The 22,379-nt window shown below is 34.8% G+C and overlaps 1 protein-coding gene across 4 annotated transcripts in view; it reads right to left on the bottom strand.

The window, feature by feature from the left end:
* Positions 1 to 21,417, bottom strand: part of LOC109620982 (uncharacterized) — a 52,515-nt gene extending 31,098 nt beyond the window's left edge. Inside the window, exons 1-3 of one of the 4 annotated variants that reach the window (XM_066081231.1) lie at positions 21,295 to 21,417; positions 19,712 to 20,001; positions 18,938 to 19,450 (exon numbers count right to left, since the gene is read on the bottom strand). In XM_066081231.1, coding sequence (XP_065937303.1) covers positions 18,938 to 19,450; positions 19,712 to 20,001; positions 21,295 to 21,374 — 883 coding nt within the window. In that variant the 5' untranslated portion in view covers positions 21,375 to 21,417. Of the gene's footprint in view, positions 1 to 114; positions 411 to 500; positions 689 to 787; positions 999 to 1,915; positions 1,978 to 18,937; positions 19,451 to 19,711; positions 20,002 to 21,294 lie in introns of those variants that run through there. The other 3 variants (XM_066081232.1, XM_034450383.2, XM_034450382.2) reach the window with 3 other exon arrangements.
* Positions 21,418 to 22,379: the final 962 nt, after the last annotated feature.

Genomic DNA, 22,379 nt, shown 5'->3' with positions numbered 1-22,379 from the left:
CCCCCCCCCAAAAAAAAAAATCGAAGAAAACTCAAATCTGGCGTATGTAGAAAAGTGAGCATTATCATTTTTATAAAAATATGTTTTTAAACTACTCAACATATATATAAATACCCTCAAATGGATCGGTAAAAATTGTCTCTGACGCTTTCTTCTGGTTTAACAACAACAAAGCTGTTTCGATATTGCATGAATCTTCTTGACGTTTCCCGCCCTTTGTTATTCTGTGCACCAAAGTCAAAAGACTCTGCATTCGCAATAACCTAGTCTTCAGTTTCGTAAGTTCTCTACTCTCATTTGTGACGCACGTTTCGTTTTCTGCCTTGTATTTTGGATTGGATTGCGTGGCCACAAGAATATGTATGAATTGGATAATCACAAATATCACAAGAAACGAAGCGAACACAACTCTAAAAAGATATGAAAGTGATATTAAATAACTGACGCTATCATTTTATAATAACAAATCATGTCATTCAATAGAACATTAAAAAGCTTACAGCAGATGACTGCTGATCGTAATAATATCAGTACGCTCTGTGAAATTCACAAGTTTCCATTGAAGCATCAAGATGACTAGAAAGTGTTGTTAAAAACTCACTCCGTGAAATTAAATATAATCACATTACCTCATTCGCCAGCTGGATTTCATTACATACATGTATATTTCCTTTGACTTGATCAATGTCTACAAAATCATGAAATAGAAGAGTTTATTTTAACAGGTTTTTTTTTATCTACAACAAAAGCTAAGCATAAACAAAAATAAATTTTGTAAAACTGTTACCGGGTATTTGTTTTTAAGCATATAATCCTATCCGACTTCAGTCACATCTAAAAGTTTGCGGTTAAGTTTCACAATGTGATAAAGGTGCGTGTTATGGCCAATATAGTCCTCTTTTTTCCACATTCGAGTATCTAGATATATTACTATACTAGCATTACTTATTATTTTAAAAGATAGATATACAAGTATACTACTTAAAAAGCATGCCTCATCTATGTGACAAGCATTTACATTTCCTTTTAATTAATACATATAGAGAACTGTTACTTCCGGTGTTATATATGTTAAGCAGGAACAGGAAGAACACACACATAAATACTCATATAAGTGAATGCACGGTTATTTTAAATGAGATAAAATGTCTTAAATTTTATTTCATTTAAAATAACTGTATCTGGGCGAATTCAAAATGGGCGAAGCTGTTTTCAAGTGTAGAATGGCGAAAATAACATGGGGCGAGAAATAACCCTGTATACAGTAGACAAAAGTATAGTTGACTAGTGAGTTTAATCTGTTCTGTTTAAAATCTGATCGATAAAGACAGCGGTCAATTTTTACTATTTGAATCACATGTATCTTATGAAAGTCTATACGATAATCACGCTCAGATGTGAAAATGTCAAATGTTTACTGATAACTACCTTAAATATGCATGTAAGTGGAGTAAGTGATTGAAGTCTTGATTAGAATTAAAATCTTATGATAACATATCTGAATAATAATTCAAAAATTTAAGGCACCATGTTTTCAAAGAGCATTGTTACGATTTGGGTTGAAATTTATTTTTGCGTTTTTAATGAGTATAATGCTTCGGTAAGGTATTGCTAATAGCCAACCAAAGTTTGAAAGTCATCGAGTTATAAGAGATACAGAGCTCACAGTTCTTTGTAATGTAAACAAAGCTCATATAATGTTTTTGTATGCATTTTAAAATTCCTAGTTTAGACCTAAACTGAATGTTACAAACGCTAGAACTATTTTTTTCATGTTATAAAGACAGAACTAGGTACAGCTTCAGTCATATTTTGTCCTGTTTGAGGGTGATTATTAAAATTATCACAAGAAATTGAAATGTAACATTTATTTACACAACAATACCAAAAAAATCAAGAATCAATAAAAAGTTACCTGATTAAACTTTCACAAGGGCAGTTTTTAAGTCATAAATAGTGCATTTTCTCGAATTTTTCATAAAACATATTTCTCACTGGTTTTTTTTAAAAATAGAGATCTATGTCCACAGCTGTCGCCCACATTGACACTCGTGTTATAATCTTATCATGTGATATCACATAAAATGTATTGTGTTGTGGGCGACGGCTGCGGACAAATTTTCCTCTTCAAAAAACTATGAGAAAATTAGCTATTTTTCATTTTTTTTCAATTTTTGACTAAATCTTCGAAATTTGCCATAATGTTGAAGTAATAATTATTTTTTGAAACAAGATTAAATAAATATATTGGTACTTTATATGCACACATAGTCAAAATGGTATATGTGTATTTTCTTGAAATTTAAACAACATTTTAATTTTACGATACATATTGAATAAAATTGTACCTTCTAAATACTGGTACATCGAACCAAATTAACAAAAACATGGAAGGAGCCTTGTTCACATAACAAAGAATTGTGAGCTCTGTATCTTGCTTATTAATCTACAACTGACACAATCAAAGTTTGGTTGATAATAAGAAATGCATTACTCTACTCAAGCATTGTCAACAACGAAAATAAAAACAAAATAACCAAAATCCTGACCACTCCCCTTTTAAAGAATACATTGTGAAGTAGTTTTTTTAAAACCTAGGTTTAGAGGGCTCGATGGCTGTTGTCTTCTATTTTAATATCCCCAATAAAAGAAGAAATCTGTATAAACAATGGGGAAATTCTCAAATTTTAAAGCGTAATGAGTTTTTTGTTTTTACTTAATGATAGTTTATAGCTATAGAATATGTAGGAAAAAAAAATAATTTACTTTTTTTAAATATAATTTCAATTTTTTTTTTCAAGATTTTTAACAGTAGCTACCATTGAAATTAAAGAAGTATACTCTACGTTTGGCTTCCTCTACTTATTTATCTTAATTTTTTTATATTAGTCCTCTACAGGTTTCACAAGAATTGTATATGACCTATGCTCCACAGGGGAGTGAAAAGGGCTCAAGTCAACTAAGTCACAGGTTTCACAGGAGGGACTCAAGCTTTCCTCTGCGTCCGTCATTTCGTCCGTCTGTCAGTCTGTCCCACTTCAGTTTTCCACACTCTTTTTATTTATTCGTTTGAGAAATAAATAAACATATGTAACTTGCTGAAAAGCCTCAAAATGTCAAACAGAAGATCAAGTTTACACTTCTGTAGCGTCTGGTCGACATATTTTCGAGAAAACTATTTTTTTATATTTCAAGTTTTAATGTTCAGGTTTGTTATCGGGTTCGGTGTGTATTGAACAGATGAGGCCACTATATGCTCAGTGATAATATCGTGCGTTACTTGTATCATTATTTTTATCATTCCTAACCAAAAAAAATAAGTTCTGAAAAATAGTGTCAATTATTGTGTTGTAAATTTTGCTGGCAGTTTTGTTTATCTTTACAACTGGGTTCGTTATGGCATTGGGCTGTTTAAATGTTTGGTTTGATTCGGCGCACAGATGACGGTAAAATATGATAATGAGCCCAACAGTGCGTTGTTTCACAAATTTCTACTAGCAAATATTCAATGGACTTGGCGTTATTACAGGAAATAAAATAAAGAATATTCTTTTACCCACTTTCTATCTAATTTCAATATTAACTGAACAGTTTGAATTTTCTCTGTTCTTTTATTCCTTATCAAAGTATAAATTGTCATATATTATCATTAAACTTAAAAGTAGAAAATTCCAAAGAAAATATCATGCAATTAAAGTAATATTAAGTTTGTTTTTAATCTGGTGTAGAATATATATTTTGAATTTCATTTGGGTTTTTTTTAATATCTTATTAAAGTATAACATCTCCTACAGTTCTTAAATAGTTGCATGCTTCGAAGCTTTCATATAATAAAACAAACCGGTGAGGAACATGTATTTCTTATGCAATTCTATCAGAATTCTTGTTTTATTACAGTGTTGCATTTGAAAACGAAGAAAATGTAACAAATGTATCAATTCTTGAATTACAGCTTGTCTCATTACATACAGGATGATCCATAAAATTTGATAACATTTGTAATGTACATAAAAAATTAATTTAAAAAGAATAGAATTGGTGTTGGGGTTTTCATTGCGCTCACCTTTGCAAAACAGCTACAAAATCGAGCTACTGTACTTTGAGACTCGGTCACTTTAAACTGTAATCCGTTCGATGATAAACTGGTTTTTGCAGACATATAAAAACTTTTTAGAGAAGTAGGGTGGTAAAGAATTAAACGTTGAAGAAAAATAGAGTTCACCATACAGGCTTATATCGTGAAAGAAAAAATAAGGACGGCTATGAAGAACAGGGAATATCAAAATCTCTGTTTTTGTCTAGGTTCTCTGACTGATCATCTCAAAAAAGCTGAATACGTTAGCAAGACGTGTATTCAATGATATCTAAAACAGCATAATTGTGAATAATAGTATATCATAGCATGTGAAATGTACCCTAAAAACATCAAGAATGGTTGTGTGGTTAACACCAAATTAAAGAAAGTTTCATCCCTACAAGACTCAGCCCAGATGGTAACGATTATTTATTCTGTCGTGTGTACATGATTTTTTTACGTTTACTCATTTAAAAAGAAACCTCGGTAACAGGTTGACATGGACTTTAGTTGATTTACAAATAAGACTTCTAATAGTTGTTAGGTACGTGTAGATTGATCAGCGAAAAAAAAATGTAAAAGTTAATGCATAATGATTAACATACTATAGTAATATGTTAAGAAAATGACATTTCCGAAGAAACTAGTAAAAGTTTCCATCAGTTAAATGACTTAATGTTTTATTCAATCTTTATACTAGGCTGCTTAGTGTATATTATTTACGGGCAAAGTTTTGATTACAATGAATATGGGACCCAAAGCTATATTACCAGTAACTTATGTTGTTGTTTCAGAACTGTATTACCCAATATAAATCATCATCAATTGTAATGATTTGGCACATTTTAAAGCATAAACTTAAATCTTACCTTTTTCTATGCAGCGGAATGAATATAATTTAAAAACAAAACAGGTTTCTAGACACAATAAGATAAAACTATGGTAGGCTGGGAAGTACAACTTTTTGTTAAAATGTGATCGATGATGAGAGGGACGTAAATTCACACCATTTACAACACATCAATATGGAGATCCCGTTCAAAGCAAAAAAAAACTTACATAACTCCTTCATCAAAATTTACTGATCCCAACCTCAAAACGCTATGTAAGTAAGGCACGTGTATGAAGTCTTAACGTTAAATTGAAAACCACGAAGTAATTGGGTAAAATATTAAGACACAATTTAATCCACGGCTAGACAGGTACAAACAATGGTTCAGTAAACAGTTTTTTTGAGTAATAAGGAATAGTAACTGTTAGGGTCACAGATGGACACTGTTAAAAAGATGAGTTTCAAATGGGCATATGATTTGAATCAATGGTTTATCTCATTAACGGGTTCGGCGTATCCGAAGCTATTATTTGTCATTCTTTTCTATCATCAAATGCATATATAGCATTGTTCCGAATATTAAAACTTAACATCATGTTTATTCATTATTCATCTACCAAACGTGTTTCCCTTCTTCATGGATAAAGAGCATACATATGCAGATATTAAATTGTGACTTTTTAAAAGTAGCAGAAAGTAAATGCACAAACACCGCAACCTTTAAATGAAGCACAAAAGGTAAAAATCAGGAAAGTGAAAACAATCACAATAATTATAAAAGGGAAGGCTTGCTCGATCCAAACCCCATTAACCCAAGATTTACACATACCATTCAAATAACTGAATGTTACTTGAAAGGGGTGGATAGAGGCGAATAAATGCCAGACGTACAGTATGCAAACAAATCACTTTGAAGTGTTTTCCTCAGTCACAGATCAATTGACTGCTTTGTATAGCTTCACAGGGTGACCTTTGATAACCCCTGCTGTTTTTATGCTAGAAATATTTGCTTACGGTATGCGTTTACTTGATTTGCCTGAAATTCAGTTCCATTTTTTTCAGAAACAAGCTATTCCAACAATTATATGTACATTTATTCAACAAGGAGAGTTTTAATTCACTGTTTAATTCTTTGGTTCATGTAGCTTCATGAGGCTGGTGAAGTTCACAGTAATACTTTATGGAACACATTGCAACGTTTATGATTAGCATATCTTAAGCATTTTTTAAATCTAACGCTGCCAAGGATTACGAATACAATGAACTTATTACTTGTTCAGCTGTTACACATAAAACATAAATTTTCTATCATGTCAAAAATTGCACAATTGAAGGAGACTCCATTAATGTTGTAAATCATGTTGATTAATATGTGGATAACTAAAGTAGTTACGGGAGATAATTACAGGACGGGTTCGCTGTTATACAGAGTTTTAAAAAACAAGAGGCCAATGGGCCACATCGCTCACCTGAGGAACAATAGGTATGATAAAATCAGCTTAATGGAGTCATAATACAAACTATCTGGACAATTTACAATAATACATGTAGATCCTGTATAAATAAAATCCATTTTTCCCCTGTATATTCTTATGTTTATAATCATTAGTCCCTTTTTAACAGGATTATTTTATAGTCATATCATATGTTGAGTATTGCAGTTCTCGAAAAGATCCTTAACAATAGTTTATATATGGGATATAAACGTCCATCAAACTCTGAACCTTCTTGTGAGGCCAAAGAATTGTCCTGGGGCCAAAGTCTTAAAAATTATAAAGAATCATCTGGCTGATAACTTTCTGAGAAGAAGATTTTTAACGATTTACTTTGAATCTACACTTCCTCAGGATGCTTCCACACAAGTGTCAGCTTCCCTGGCTGATTAGTTTCTGAGAAGAAGATTTTTAAAGATTTACTCTATATATTCCTATGTTAAACTTTGACCCCCATTGTGGCCCCAGTCTACCCCCAGGGGTCATGATTTTCACAACTTTAAATCTACACTACCTGAGGATGTTTCCACAAAAGTTTCAGCTTTCCTGGTCTTATGGTTCATGAGAAGAAGATTTTTAAAGATTTACTCTATATATTCCTATGTTTAACTTCGACCCCCCATTGTGGCCCCGCCCTAGCTACAGGGGTAATGATTTTCACAACTTTGAATTTACACTACCTGAGGATGCTTTCACAAAAGTTTCAGCTTCCCTGGCTGATTAGTTTCTGAGAAGAAGATTTTTAAAAATGTACTCTCTATATATATTCCTATGTAATACTTCGACCCCCCCCCCCCCACTGTGGCCCCACCCTACCCCCGGGTGTCATGATTTTCACAACTTTGAATTAACACTACCTGAGGATGCTTCAACTCAAGTTTTAGCTTTGCTGGCTGATTAGTTTCTGAGAAGATTTTTAAAGATTTACTCTATATATTCCTATGTTAAACTTCGACCCCCCATTGTGGCCCCACCCTACCCCAGGGGTCATGATTTTGACAACTTTGAATCTACACTTCCTCAGAATTTTCCACACAAGTGTCAGCTTCCCTGGCTGATTAGTTTCTGAGAAGAAGATTTTTAAAGATTTACTTTATATATTCCTATGTTAAACTTCGACCCCCCATTGTGGCCCCACCCTACCCCCGGGAGTCACGATTTTCACAACTGTGAATCTACACTACCTGAGGATGCGTTCACACAAGTTTTAGCTTTCTTGGCTGATTAGTTTCTGAGTAGAAGATTTTTAAAGATTTACTCTATATATTCCTATGTAAACCTTCGACACTCATTGTGGCCCCACCCTACCCCCGAGGGTCATGATTTTTACAACTTTGAATGTACACTACCTGAGGATGCTTTCGCACAAGTTTCAGCTTTCCTGGCTGATTAGTTTCTGAGAAGATTTTTAAAGATTTACTCTATATATTCCTATGTGAAACTTCGACCCCCCACTGTGGCCCCACCCTACCCCCGGGTGTCATGATTTTCACAAATTTGAATCTACACTACCTGAGGATACTTCCACACTAGTTTCAGCTTTCATGGCAGAATATTTTCTGAGAAGAAGATTTTAAAAGATTTACTCTTTATATTCTTTTGTTAAACTTCGACCCCCTATTGTGTCCCCAACTACCCCTGGCGGTCATAATTTTCACAACTTTGAATGTACACTACTTGAGGATGCTTCCCAAAAGTTTTAGCTTTGCTGGCTGATTAGTGTTTGACAAGATTTTTAAAGATTTACTCTATATATTCCTATCTTAAACTTCGACCCCCCATTGTGGCCTCACACTAGCCCAGGGGTCATGATTTTCACAACTTTGAATCTACACTTCCTCAGAATTTTCCACACAAGTGTCAGCTTCCCTGGCTGATGAGTTTCTGAGAAGAAGATTTTTAAAGATTTACTCAATATATTCCTATGTAAAACTTCGACCCCCCCCCCATTGTGGCCCCACCCTAAATCCGGGGGTCATGATTTTCACAATTTTGAATTAACACTACCTGAGGATGCTTCCACACAAGTTTCAGCTTTCCTTGCTGATTGCTTTCTGAGAAGAAGATTTTTGAAGATTTACTCTATATATTCCTTTGTTAAACCTTTGACCCCCCATTGCAGCCAACCCTACCCCTGGGGGTCATCATTTTCACAACTTTGAATTTACACTAACTGAGGATGCTTTCACACAAGTTTCAGCTTTCCTGGCTGATTAGTTTCTGAGAAGAAGATTTTTAAAGATTTACTCTATATTTTCCTATGTAAAACTTCGACCCTCATTGTGGCCCCACCCTACCCCCGGGGGTCATGATTTTCACAACTTTGAATGTACACTACCTGAGGATGCTTTCACACAAGTTTCATCTTTCCTGGCTGATTATTTTCTGAGACGAAGATTTTTAAAGATTTACTCTATATATTCCTATGTAATACTTCGACACCCCCCCCCCCCATTGTGGCCCCACGCTACCCCCGGGGGTCATGACTTTCACAATTTTTTAATTTACACTACCTGAAAATGCTTTCACACAAGTTTCAGCTTTCCTGGCTGATTCGTTCCTGAGAAGAAGATTTTTGAAGATTTACTCTAAATATTCCTATGTTAAACTTCGACCCCCATTGTGGCCCCATCCTAGCTCCAGGAGTCATGATTTTCACAACTTTGAATCTACACTACCTGAAAATGCTTTCACACAAGTTTCAGCTTTCCTGGCTGATGAGTTTCTGAGAAGAAGATTTTTAAAGATTTACTCTATATATTCCTATGTAAAACTTCGACCCTCATTGTGGCCCCACCCTACCTCCAGGGGTCATGATTTTCACAACTTTGAATCTACACTACCTGAGAATGCTTTCACATAAGTTTCAGCTTTCCTGGCTGATGAGTTTCTGAGAAGAAGATTTACTCTATATATTCCTATCTTAAACTTCGACCCCCCATTGTGGCCTCACACTAGCCCAGGGGTCATGATTTTCACAACTTTGAATCTACACTTCCTCAGAATTTTCCACACAAGTGTCAGCTTCCCTGGCTGATGAGTTTCTGAGAAGAAGATTTTTAAAGATTTACTCAATATATTCCTATGTAAAACTTCGACCCCCCCCCCCCATTGTGGCCCCACCCTAAATCCGGTGGTCATGATTTTCACAATTTTGAATTAACACTACCTGAGGATGCTTCCACACAAGTTTCAGCTTTCCTTGCTGATTGTTTTCTGAGAAGAAGATTTTTGAAGATTTACTCTATATATTCCTTTGTTAAACCTTTGACCCCCAATTGCGGCCAACCCTACCCCTGGGGGTCATCATTTTCACAACTTTGAATTTACACTAACTGAGGATGCTTTCACACAAGTTTCAGCTTTCCTGGCTGATTAGTTTCTGAGAAGAAGATTTTTAAGGATTTACTCTATATTTTCCTATGTAAAACTTCGACCCTCATTGTGGCCCCACCCTACCCCCGGGGGTCATGATTTTCACAACTTTGAATGTACACTACCTGAGGATGCTTTCACACAAGTTTCATCTTTCCTGGCTGATTATTTTCTGAGAAGAAGATTTTTAAAGATTTACTCTATATATTCCTATGTAATACTTCGACACCCCCCCCCCCATTGTGGCCCCACGCTACCCCCGGGGGTCATGACATTCACAATTTTTTAATTTACACTAACTGAAAATGCTTTCACACAAGTTTCAGCTTTCCTGGCTGATTCGTTCCTGAGAAGAAGATTTTTGAAGATTTACTCTAAATATTCCTATGTTAAACTTTGACCCCCATTGTGGCCCCATCCTAGCTCCAGAAGTCATGATTTTCACAACTTTGAATCTACACTACCTGAAAATGCTTTCACACCAGTTTCAGCTTTCCTGGCTGATTAGTTTTTGAGAAGAAGATTTTTAAAGATTTACTCTATATATTCCTATGTAAAACTTCGACCCTCATTGTGGCCCCACCCTAGCTCAAGGGGTCATGATTTTCACAACTTTGAATCCACACTACCTGAGGATGCTTTCACACAAGTTTCATCTTTCCTGGCTGATTATTTTCTGAGAAGAAGATTTTTAAAGATTTACTCTATATATTCCTATGTAATACTTCGACACCCCCCCCCCCCCCATTGTGGCCCCACGCTACCCCCGGGGGTCATGACTTTCACAATTTTTTAATTTACACTACCTGAAAATGCTTTCACACAAGTTTCAGCTTTCCTGGCTGATTCGTTCCTGATGAGAAGAAGATTTTTGAAGATTTACTCTAAATATTCCTATGTTAAACTTTGACCCCCATTGTGGCCCCATCCTAGCTCCAAGAGTCATGATTTTCACAACTTTGAATCTACACTACCTGAAAATGCTTTCACACAAGTTTCAGCTTTCCTGGCTGATGAGTTTCTGAGAAGAAGATTTTTAAAGATTTACTCTATATATTCCTATGTAAAACTTCGACCCTCATTGTGGCCCCACCCTACCTCCAGGGGTCATGATTTTCACAACTTTGAATCTACACTACCTGAGAATGCTTTCACATAAGTTTCAGCTTTCCTGGCTGATGAGTTTCTGAGAAGAAGATTTACTCTATATATTCCTATCTTAAACTTCGACCCCCCATTGTGGCCTCACACTAGCCCAGGGGTCATGATTTTCACAACTTTGAATCTACACTTCCTCAGAATTTTCCACACAAGTGTCAGCTTCCCTGGCTGATGAGTTTCTGAGAAGAAGATTTTTAAAGATTTACTCAATATATTCCTATGTAAAACTTCGACCCCCCCCCCCCATTGTGGCCCCACCCTAAATCCGGTGGTCATGATTTTCACAATTTTGAATTAACACTACCTGAGGATGCTTCCACACAAGTTTCAGCTTTCCTTGCTGATTGTTTTCTGAGAAGAAGATTTTTGAAGATTTACTCTATATATTCCTTTGTTAAACCTTTGACCCCCAATTGCGGCCAACCCTACCCCTGGGGGTCATCATTTTCACAACTTTGAATTTACACTAACTGAGGATGCTTTCACACAAGTTTCAGCTTTCCTGGCTGATTAGTTTCTGAGAAGAAGATTTTTAAGGATTTACTCTATATTTTCCTATGTAAAACTTCGACCCTCATTGTGGCCCCACCCTACCCCTGGGGGTCTTGATTTTCACAACTTTGAATGTACACTACCTGAGGATGCTTTCACACAAGTTTCATCTTTCCTGGCTGATTATTTTCTGAGAAGAAGATTTTTAAAGATTTACTCTATATATTCCTATGTAATACTTCGACACCCCCCCCCCCCCCATTGTGGCCCCACGCTACCCCCGGGGGTCATGACATTCACAATTTTTTAATTAACACTACCTGAAAATGCTTTCACACAAGTTTCAGCTTTCCTGGCTGATTCGTTCCTGAGAAGAAGATTTTTGAAGATTTACTCTAAATATTCCTATGTTCAACTTTGACCCCCATTGTGGCCCCATCCTAGCTCCAGAAGTCATGATTTTCACAACTTTGAATCTACACTACCTGAAAATGCTTTCACACAAGTTTCAGCTTTCCTGGCTGATTAGTTTCTGAGAAGAAGATTTTTAAAGATTTACTCTATATATTCCTATGTAAAACTTCGACCCTCATTGTGGCCCCACCCTAGCTCAAGGGGTCATGATTTTCACAACTTTGAATCCACACTACCTGAGGATGCTTTCACACAAGTTTCATCTTTCCTGGCTGATTATTTTCTGAGAAGAAGATTTTTAAAGATTTACTCTATATATTCCTATGTAATACTTCGACACCCCCCCCCCCCCATTGTGGCCCCACGCTACCCCCGGGGGTCATGACTTTCACAATTTTTTAATTTACACTACCTGAAAATGCTTTCACACAAGTTTCAGCTTTCCTGGCTGATTCGTTCCTGAGAAGAAGATTTTTGAAGATTTACTCTAAATATTCCTATGTTAAACTTTGACCCCCATTGTGGCCCCATCCTAGCTCCAGGAGTCATGATTTTCACAACTTTGAATCTACACTACCTGAAAATGCTTTCACACAAGTTTCAGCTTTCCTGGCTGATGAGTTTCTGAGAAGAAGATTTTTAAAGATTTACTCTATATATTCCTATGTAAAACTTCGACCCTCATTGTGGCCCCACCCTACCTCTAGGGGTCATGATTTTCACAACTTTGAATCTACACTACCTGAGAATGCTTTCACATAAGTTTCAGCTTTCCTGGCTGATGAGTTTCTGAGAAGAAGATTTACTCTATATATTCCTATCTTAAACTTCGACCCCCCATTGTGGCCTCACACTAGCCCAGGGGTCATGATTTTCACAACTTTGAATCTACACTTCCTCAGAATTTTCCACACAAGTGTCAGCTTCCCTGGCTGATGAGTTTCTGAGAAGAAGAGTTTTAAAGATTTACTCAATATATTCTTATGTAAAACTTCGACCCCCCCCCCATTGTGGCCCCACCCTAAATCCGGTGGTCATGATTTTCACAATTTTGAATTAACACTACCTGAGGATGCTTCCACACAAGTTTCAGCTTTCCTTGCTGATTGTTTTCTGAGAAGAAGATTTTTGAAGATTTACTCTATATATTCCTTTGTTAAACCTTTGACCCCCCATTGCGGCCAACCCTACCCCTGGGGGTCATCATTTTCACAACTTTGAATCTACACTAACTGAGGATGCTTTCACACAAGTTTCAGCTTTCCTGGCTGATCAGTTTCTGAGAAGAAGATTTTTAAAGATTTACTCTATATTTTCCTATGTAAAACTTCGACCCTCATTGTGGCCCCACCCTACCCCCGGGGGTCATGCTTTTCACAACTTTGAATGTACACTACCTGAGGATGCTTTCACACAAGTTTCATCTTTCCTGGCTGATTATTTTCTGAGAAGAAGATTTTTAAAGATTTACTCTATATATTCCTATGTAATACTTCGACACCCCCCCCCCCCCATTGTGGCCCCACGCTACCCCCGGGGGTCATGACATTCACAATGTTTTAATTTACACTACCTGAAAATGCTTTCACACAAGTTTCAGCTTTCCTGGCTGATTCGTTCCTGAGAAGAAGATTTTTGAAGATTTACTCTAAATATTCCTATGTTAAACTTTGACCCCCATTGTGGCCCCATCCTAGCTCCAGGAGTCATGATTTTCACAACTTTGAATCTACACTACCTGAAAATGCTTTCACACAAGTTTCAGCTTTCCTAGCTGATTAGTTTCTGTGAAGAAGATTTTTAAAGATTTACTCTATATATTCCTATGTAAAACTTCGACCCTTATTGTGGCCCCACCCTAGCTCAAGGGGTCATGATTTTCACAACTTTGAATCCACACTACCTGAGGATGCTTTCACACAAGTTTCATCTTTCCTGGCTGATTAGTTTCTGAGAAGAAGATTTTTAAAGATTTACTCTATATATTCCTATGTTAAACTTCGACCCCCCCCCCCCCCCATTGTGGTCCCACCCTAGCCCAGGGGTCATGATTTTCACAACTTTGAATCTACACTTCTTCAGAATTTTCCACACAAGTGTCAGCTTCCCTGGCTGATTAGTTTCTGAGAAGAAGATTTTTAAAGATTTACTCTATATTTTCCTATGTAATACTTCGACCCCCCCCCCATTGTGGCCCCACCCTAACCCCAGGGGTCATGATTTTCACAAATTTGAATCTACACTAGCTGAGGATGCTTTCACACAAGTTACAGCTTTTTTGGCTGCTTATTTTCTGAGAAGAAGATTTTTAAAGATTTACTCTGTATATTCCTATGTTAAACTTCGACCCCCCATTGTGGCCCCATCCTAGCTCCAGGGGTCATGATTTTCACAACTTTGAATCTACACTACCTGAAAATGCTTTCACACAAGTGTCAGCTTTCCTGGCTGATGAGTTTCTGAGAAGAAGATTTTTAAAGATTTACTCTATATATTCCTATGTTAAACTTCGACCCCCGATTGTGGCCCCACCCTAGCTCAAGGGGTCATGATTTTCACAACTTTGAATTTACACTACCTGAGGATGCTTTCACACAAGTTTCATCTTTCCTGGCTGATTGAATAACAGACAGCTTTATCAGTCTGACTGGCCTAAAGCCTAATAAAATGAAACTACCTCCGCTGAATAATCAATTTTGTGTTGTATCTCGCAAGTCATCTTTAAGGATGAAGACACTAGTAAAGTCACACTGAACACATAAAATTATAATTTTAGAGGCAGAACATAGAGGGTCAATGAATTTTGTGATTGGAAGGTAAAGTCGATTACTAAACGTACTTTGTAATTCAACCCTTAAGCTAGTACAACATCAGAATGCATTCAAAGCACAGTTCACATAAGTTGTGAAAATGAAAGAAAATAGCGACGAACTTGAAGCACTGTTTAAGTCATAGCAAAAGAAAATTAGAAGGTAGACTACCATTATCTATAGAAAATTGGAAAATGTCGGAGAGTAATTTACATGTAATGATAAAGTGTTTGGCCTAATCTGCTCTCTTTCAATTTACCAGCTGTATTACTTTTACAAATGTACGTATTAGTGACAGACTTCATTAATAACCCTGCTTTGGTTCAAAATCGTAAATTCAACCGAGTGTTCAAATACCGGTATTACTCTTTCAAGCTTTTAGAGAAATGTCATTATAATCATGCAAATATTGTTACTTATCTTACCTCATTAGAATAAAAATAGCTACTTGTAACAAAGTCTCCTCTGCAAAAGAATATTTGTAATAACATTAAATTGAGTTGCTTTATCGACTTTCTTCAAATACGGCGTTTTCAAATTGAAAAAGGCCTTGTAAAAATGTCAGTTTTATGGCGAAATAAATAAACATGTTCAAGTGAGAACGTGCAGGGACATTTTAAATTTTTGACCATCGCTGGAGAAAACCTACTCATCATTTTTTCTTATGAAATTATACAAGTAGTGCATTTGATTAGAATGTAAATCTTCTGATAATCATACATGCATATAAAACAAACAAAATACACTGTTTAAGGAAACTTTTTCCAATACGTAGGAAAAAGCTTAAACAGAGAGGAAACTGAAATATAACTTAAGGTCAAGATCTAGTAAATGATTCCAGACTGTCTTTTTGGTGTTAGAACCATTATGATCGACGTCATAATTGGTTTGATGAATCTTTTCCCGTATTTTACGGCTACAAAGGAATTATGTATAAAATAATACAATATTTTGACATTCTATGTTTAATCATGGGAAAAGTAATCCCGGTACCTATATTTAATTTGACATCATTTTAAAGAGGAGGTCAAGAGCTTGTTTATTGCCATTTTTGGAGAGACTGTAGGCATTCTAGGTATATTTCATTAATCAAAAATGAACAAAACTCCGAGATTTGTTACTTTTATCCTTCATATTTCATAGAAAATGGTTGTTTTAAACATGATTTTTCATTGCATCTACCAAAACATTTAGCCCCGGTATACCCTATGAAACAAAAATATTGTTATGAAGCGTTATTAAAAATATATATACATTTTGAGTTTCATAAACCTGTAGGCACCTTTCATTTAATAGATCTTGACCTTAAAGGCGACTGGATGGCGCAGAGTTTTATCTTTCAAGGAAGGAGAGAGAGAGAGAGAGAGAGAGAGAGAGAGAGAGAGAGAGAGAGAGAGAGAGAGAGAGAGAGGCGTTTAATCTTATTATCTTTGTGAAAGTGAACGTCACCTTTTATACAAGTTTCACACCCTTGAAAATGTAATGAGGAGGATGAGAATTAAGTTTTTATGGGGGTAAGTTAATATTATAATTAAAATTAAATCGTTATACTATTACGTTCATTCGTTCTACTATCTGTATATCAAGCCCACTCCGATCCGTCTTAGTTAAACTTCAGACCCTCGCTTGCTTTGGGTGATGTTGAATCAATTCATTACATGGCTTTCGTTCATTTTCTGTATCAATTATATTTGTTTTGAGGTAATGCTGTACATGTAATGTAGACCTTGTTTTTAATCACGACTAAATTTTGACTAGTTATTGGACTCTGATTTTCAACCAACGAGCAGTGATTACACGTTTAGTGTCGGAACACTATATGATGTCTGAATAACGTTACAACTACGAACTATGCACTCCGTGTTATGATTGTCTCTTTATTCATAATAATTGATTTCCGTATGAAGGGGCGATAGCTTATGTAGTTTACTTGACGTATGACCATCACCTCCATCTTTCGATACATAATATATAACTAAAACAAGACATTGTATATGTTGCTTTTTGCCATCAGCGTGACTTTAATTGTAACACATTGTGTAAAATTATGTAAAATAATATTACGTAATACTACAATTGAAATTTAATTGAATTATGTCACAATTCTGCATTTGATCTTAAAATCTTAATATGATGTAATTATAATTAATTTCCGAATAGTAATTAATAATCATATACGAATATGAATTTTATTAATTGACGGTATTGAGAAACTGAAATCGAAAATTGGTTACGTAATATCGTCAAACAAATTCCTTGTGGTCTGAAAACGCTTTGTACACCTACAAAAAATACATGCATGAAAAAGAAGAAAAATAAAGAAAATAATATAAAAAATTTAACACTGAAAAGGTGGAGGGAAGGTGGTGGATTTTTAAGGAAATGGTCCGAAGGAACAGAATCAGTATTCAAAGGTGTTACCCGTGCAGCGTCCTGAAAGAAAGTGAATCAGCGCTAGAATTCCCGCTTTTAATTTCATCGATGACACCAACATTACGTGGCCACTTGGAGCATTCTCTACTTCTTGATAATAGTTATTAAAAAGTACGATAACTCGTAAGGCAAAATTGAAAAATCAATATATATATATATATATATATATATATATATATATATATAAAGCATTTTAAGTACACTTAAAATCAATTTTCCAACATAAAAACTACTCGTTTAGCCTCTCAAGATTGACTCAAGATAAAAAAAATACCAATGAAAACAAATTACATACTTAATAGTTGTTTATTGAATTACAAAAATCCATCAGTCAAATGAATTTTATCAAAACAATTGTATTGTTATAAAAAAAAAAGGATGATATTTTATTTAGTATTTGTAACATTTAATCGTGTTTAATTTTCATACAAATCATATCGGTACACTTAAAATCACATAGATTGTGCTCTAACAAAACACTTTTGAATAGTAATAAAAAGTTGTATATGTGTGCTTTGAAAGTTTGAAAATTATAAATTGAAAATTACAAACATAGTTCTTTATTATCAAATAGAACGAACCGGAAAGCAGCCCCAAGCGTATTGTTCAGTTTTCTTATGCTGGAGAAGTTTAACTGTTTCAACTGTTCCACACGTCCTGGCTTGTATATATGGAGTCCATAGCTATGTGACCATTTGTAATTTTGCTTAGATAGATAGTTAGGATGTGGATAAAATGAACAGTAATGTTTTTCTGTATGAATGAGATCCGGGTTCTGTTTGGCCAGTTTGGTTGCATTTATTACCGAGTTTTCTCCCCATGCGTTTGGCTTGTAAGCAGAGTAGCTGTCCATCCATTTTTTGATAAATGCCGAGTTTTTACGAGCGATAATCACCGCAGTTGGTCGGTATCAAGATAAATCCCTCCATACTCTGAAAAACAATTCTGAAGTGATAGCTGCTTGGTACTTTTTATGTTATATAAATGTTTGCATAAAGTGTTAACGGTTATGCAAAACCTAAAAACGCAAATGACCATGTTCTTTCTTAGATCTAAAATGAATTTTATTTTGGATACCAATTTTTTAAAGAACAACTGTACAACAAAAGTATAAGTTTGAAATTTTCTTTTCTTAAAAAATTAATGATGGTCCTGACTTCTGGGTTGGTAATGCATGTATTCATACCATGGAAATGTTTTATTATAACTCATTGATAAATGAATCTAGCAGTTTTTTCTATTAAAAGTTTGATGGATTTAAAAAAATTAATTCTGTACAAAGCATAATTTTTGGTCAATGTTTTCAGAGTTAAACCCGACAGTTAATTATTCGCCCACGTTTGATGTTCACTCCTTTCGCACTCGTTGTCTCAAATTATCTCTTTTTTTAAACACCAGTGTGCCTGGGTGAATTAAAGATGGGACGAAATTGTTTGCAAGTGTAGAAGGGCAAACACTACACGCGGCGAAAATAACTCTGTATCCTGTATATCATTTGTTGAAAAAAAAACATTGTTTCTTGCGCTCACTACTTTTGTGGCACTTGTCAATCCAGGAATACTATAAAACGTCTTCGAATGTCAACAAATATGTTCAAATTTTAGAAAGTCCGGTTTATCCATTTAAATTTGTTTTATTTCCACGCGTACCCAAGAAAATAATTTTGCCTTCCTGAAATACATAGAAAACCCGTTTACTTATATAAAGTGGATGTTTTACTTACATGCATTAGTGATTATTTGAAAGTTTGAATATTCCAGTGTACAGGTACTGTGGATGACCAATGTCATAAATTCTTAAAACATAAAAAGTTCTTGGAACAACATCACGTGATAAAGTCATACAATTATACCTGTGAGAATTTGAAGCCTAAGTATGTCCGACTTGTGCTGTACATACAGGATCTTCTGGTTTGATATTTCTGATGGAGGAGTCACATTTACTGGTATGATATTAGGCACATGCAGGAGTAAAAGATTCCACCATTCACCCGAGGGTAACGTGTCGTAATACAGAAATATTAAGCAAGGATGTTGTTTTTTATGTCCACTTAAGATGCTTACAAAATACATGAAATCAAATATCCCTTTTCCCAACCATATATAGTGTATAATATTTGGAACTAAGAAAGGTGTGGTACAAAATTTATCTATAATTTTTTTGAGACACGTATCAGGAAACTTAAATAATGGCAAAGACTCATTAAAGTTTTCTCTCACTTCTAATGTCACGTAATCATTGAAACACGAAGGTATAAACTGTCTCCGAGGCACTTCCTTACCGGCGTCATTAACCGCTGAGGATTTGTTTGAACAAGGTATGTGTGTTCTAAAGCCCCAGTCTGTACCCCCTAAAGGTGTGACATCTGAAAATAAATACAAGCTTAAAATTGGTTCTTGAATAATTTGTGTAATGGGGATATGCTTTAAAATATGCTGATATCTTATTAAATAGTTAGCTGTAGCAAAAGCAAATACTATTGGCAGTACATACCATTAATAGTTAAAGACCTGCATAGAAGAAATCAAATGGTGATTTCTATGAGCTGTTTTTTTTTCACGAAAATTTTTTATTGATTTATGGATATACAATATAAAGTACAGTGCCTCTGGAGGTGAATAAATACCTTCAAATGTGTTAGTGAACACTGTTTCGGACACATTATTGTTTTTCAAAAATAATAGAGCTGTTTCAATATCACAAGACTCCTCCCGGCTGTTTCCAACGTTTGCTTTCCTGTGTACCAAAGTCAACAGTTTCTGCATCCCATGAAGTATATTTTTAAGTCTTTGAGTTTCGGTATATTTATTTTTGAAACGTACTCTGCTATCCTTTCCATAGTTTGGATCAATAAGCGAAGTGAAATATATAAGAAATCCTAATTGAATTATCACAAAACACAGTGTGAAGACTAACCTGAAAGAAAATAAATAAACACTTTATTGTACTTAGTGTAAAACTTTTATGATCAATATATGGTTACTTGTACCTAGTAAGTCACTCAGGTAAGCTACTGTGATCCCTGTTTTGTCCATCTCCGTGTTTCTTCTCCGAAACTGCTAAGGTTGTCTTACTCAAATTTAGTGTGAATGAAACTTAAATTGTGAAGCCCCCCCCCCCCCTGACACTATCAATAAAAAAAAGACATGAGAATGATGTTCATATATATATGTTTGTTCATTTAGTAAAAATGTAAAATAAAATAATTACCTATGCTCTTTTACGGTCGTGCGAGCATTAATTTTTGTTATTACATTGCATTGTACATTGCATGCAGGTCACTTTTTACCAAAGGTTACATTTTTAAAGGAGTTTAAGATCAGGGTAAAATATGGAGTTCAAAATGAAGCTCAAAATGCAAACAAAAGGTCCATATTTAGGCTTTTGTACTTAAGTGGCCGCCTAGGCCTGAAAACTACTTGTAAAATAATAAATTTTAGGATCTTTTTATATGGATGTATCAGAAAACAAAGCTTATGCGGCATACTATATCTCGTATTAATAAAAGTACTTAAAAACAAAAACTTTAAAGAAATTTACATAAAAATGAGAAGAAACTTTTGAGATTTTATTTTTCATTCATGATTCCGGTAGTCTTTAAATGCAAAAATGATGTATGGAATCTTAAAGTTGGCTATGTCTAAAACATGTAACTGGCGCAAAAGTGACATTCTGCTAGATATGTACATCTATTTCTGTTGAAAATTGTTTGGTTTGTTTTAAGGACAATCGAATTTTGCTCTGCTTTGTTTGACAAATTAAACCAAATACAATTGTTACGAATCAGCGAAACATTCACTGCTAAGATAGCTATGTGTTAATAAACATTCAATTCTCTATGAAAATCTGTAGTTAATAGAAATAAATCCTTTTTTCAAAACACAGTGAAGTTAAATGCAAGGAATAAAATTATGCAGAAATTGGAGAGAGAGAGAGAGAGAGAGAGAGAGAGAGAGAGAGAGAGAGAGAGAGAGAGAGAGAGAGAGAGAGATTTGATTTTCATGAAATATCGTTTTGCAGAGGAGCGGTATTACAAGTCTTTTTTTATTGCTGTTCACTGTGACATTTATTGACTATCGACCAATAGAGTTTTTGCATAAATGAAACTAAAGCTCTACAGCCTGAATTTCCCGTACATATACAGTTTAGAAGCTACACATAGTCTTGCATTTTAAAATTCGTTTGTTGAACAGGAATTACAGAACTTACCGGTGTTTTAATGGCAGCATGAATTTCATAACGTCATTACCGGCTGACACATATATCAGTAGTACAAATGTATTGCGCATACATGATCTTTAAACAGGAACGCATTCAGTTGTTGTATTGACTTGAACTACCTTTTCATTACAGTATACTGAGTTTTTTCAATGTGGTAAGTGTCTGATACCAAACAATTTAAAGCCTGGTATGTTTTTAAAAAAAAAAAATTTAACCAAGTCCAAAAACGCTTGACTCAAATAGAATTTAATTTAATATACGATAGCAATCAATACTTTATCTTTTTAAATTGCATTTGGTTTGTTCTTGAAGGACTTTAGGTCTCCTGGGCCATTCAGGTTATACGCTTCTTTATATCTACATGGTCAATTCTTTCTAAAACAATGACTACACTTCGGGACATGCAATATTTGCGAGAAAATAAACTTTTTAAAGACTTGTTTTTTCAATTGCAGAAATGGCCTACATCCAAACTGCAACGTTACGTAATATTGCGTTCAATACTATATTGTTTGAATTTGTTTTCATAGGCGGGGTCATCACGATCTCTTGAATCTCCATACGATAATGAGTACGCACACTTTTCTATTGACCTCATACATAGTCAGATCCTGTTATTCTATTGTTCTCGGTTTATAACAGTAGTTGTGCATTGTCTAAGTTATGTCAAAGGAAGATTAATATGATTCAATATACCAGTAACAAATCTTTTTCAAGCTGACTTGTCTATCTTCTTATTCATCTTAACCATAAATAAACAGTTACTTACGTGTAACACATTTATTTTAGGTCTTAAAAACTGGAATTTTCACTTCAGCATGCAAAATGCAAACAAAATCTTTGTTAATAAAGTAAAGAATTGCAAGCTCTGTCAATCGCCTTTACCTCTACGAATGACACTCAAATTGGCTGCCTATTAAAAATGCCTTACTGAAACATTGTATAAATTAAAATAAGAAAAATAATTTTTGACCAAAACTGTGACCATACCCCGTAAAGTTTTAAAGTTTTCTGGGCGTGGTCTTATTGTTGAAACCATAGTAAATAGTTTACGTGTACCATATAGAATAATA

This window comes from Magallana gigas, chromosome 4 (genome assembly GCF_963853765.1).
Source record: "Magallana gigas chromosome 4, xbMagGiga1.1, whole genome shotgun sequence".
Classification (NCBI taxonomy): Eukaryota; Metazoa; Mollusca; class Bivalvia; order Ostreida; family Ostreidae; genus Magallana; species Magallana gigas.
The sequence above is the reverse complement of the archived record's forward strand: the minus strand, read 5'-3'. Positions and strand labels throughout refer to the sequence as shown.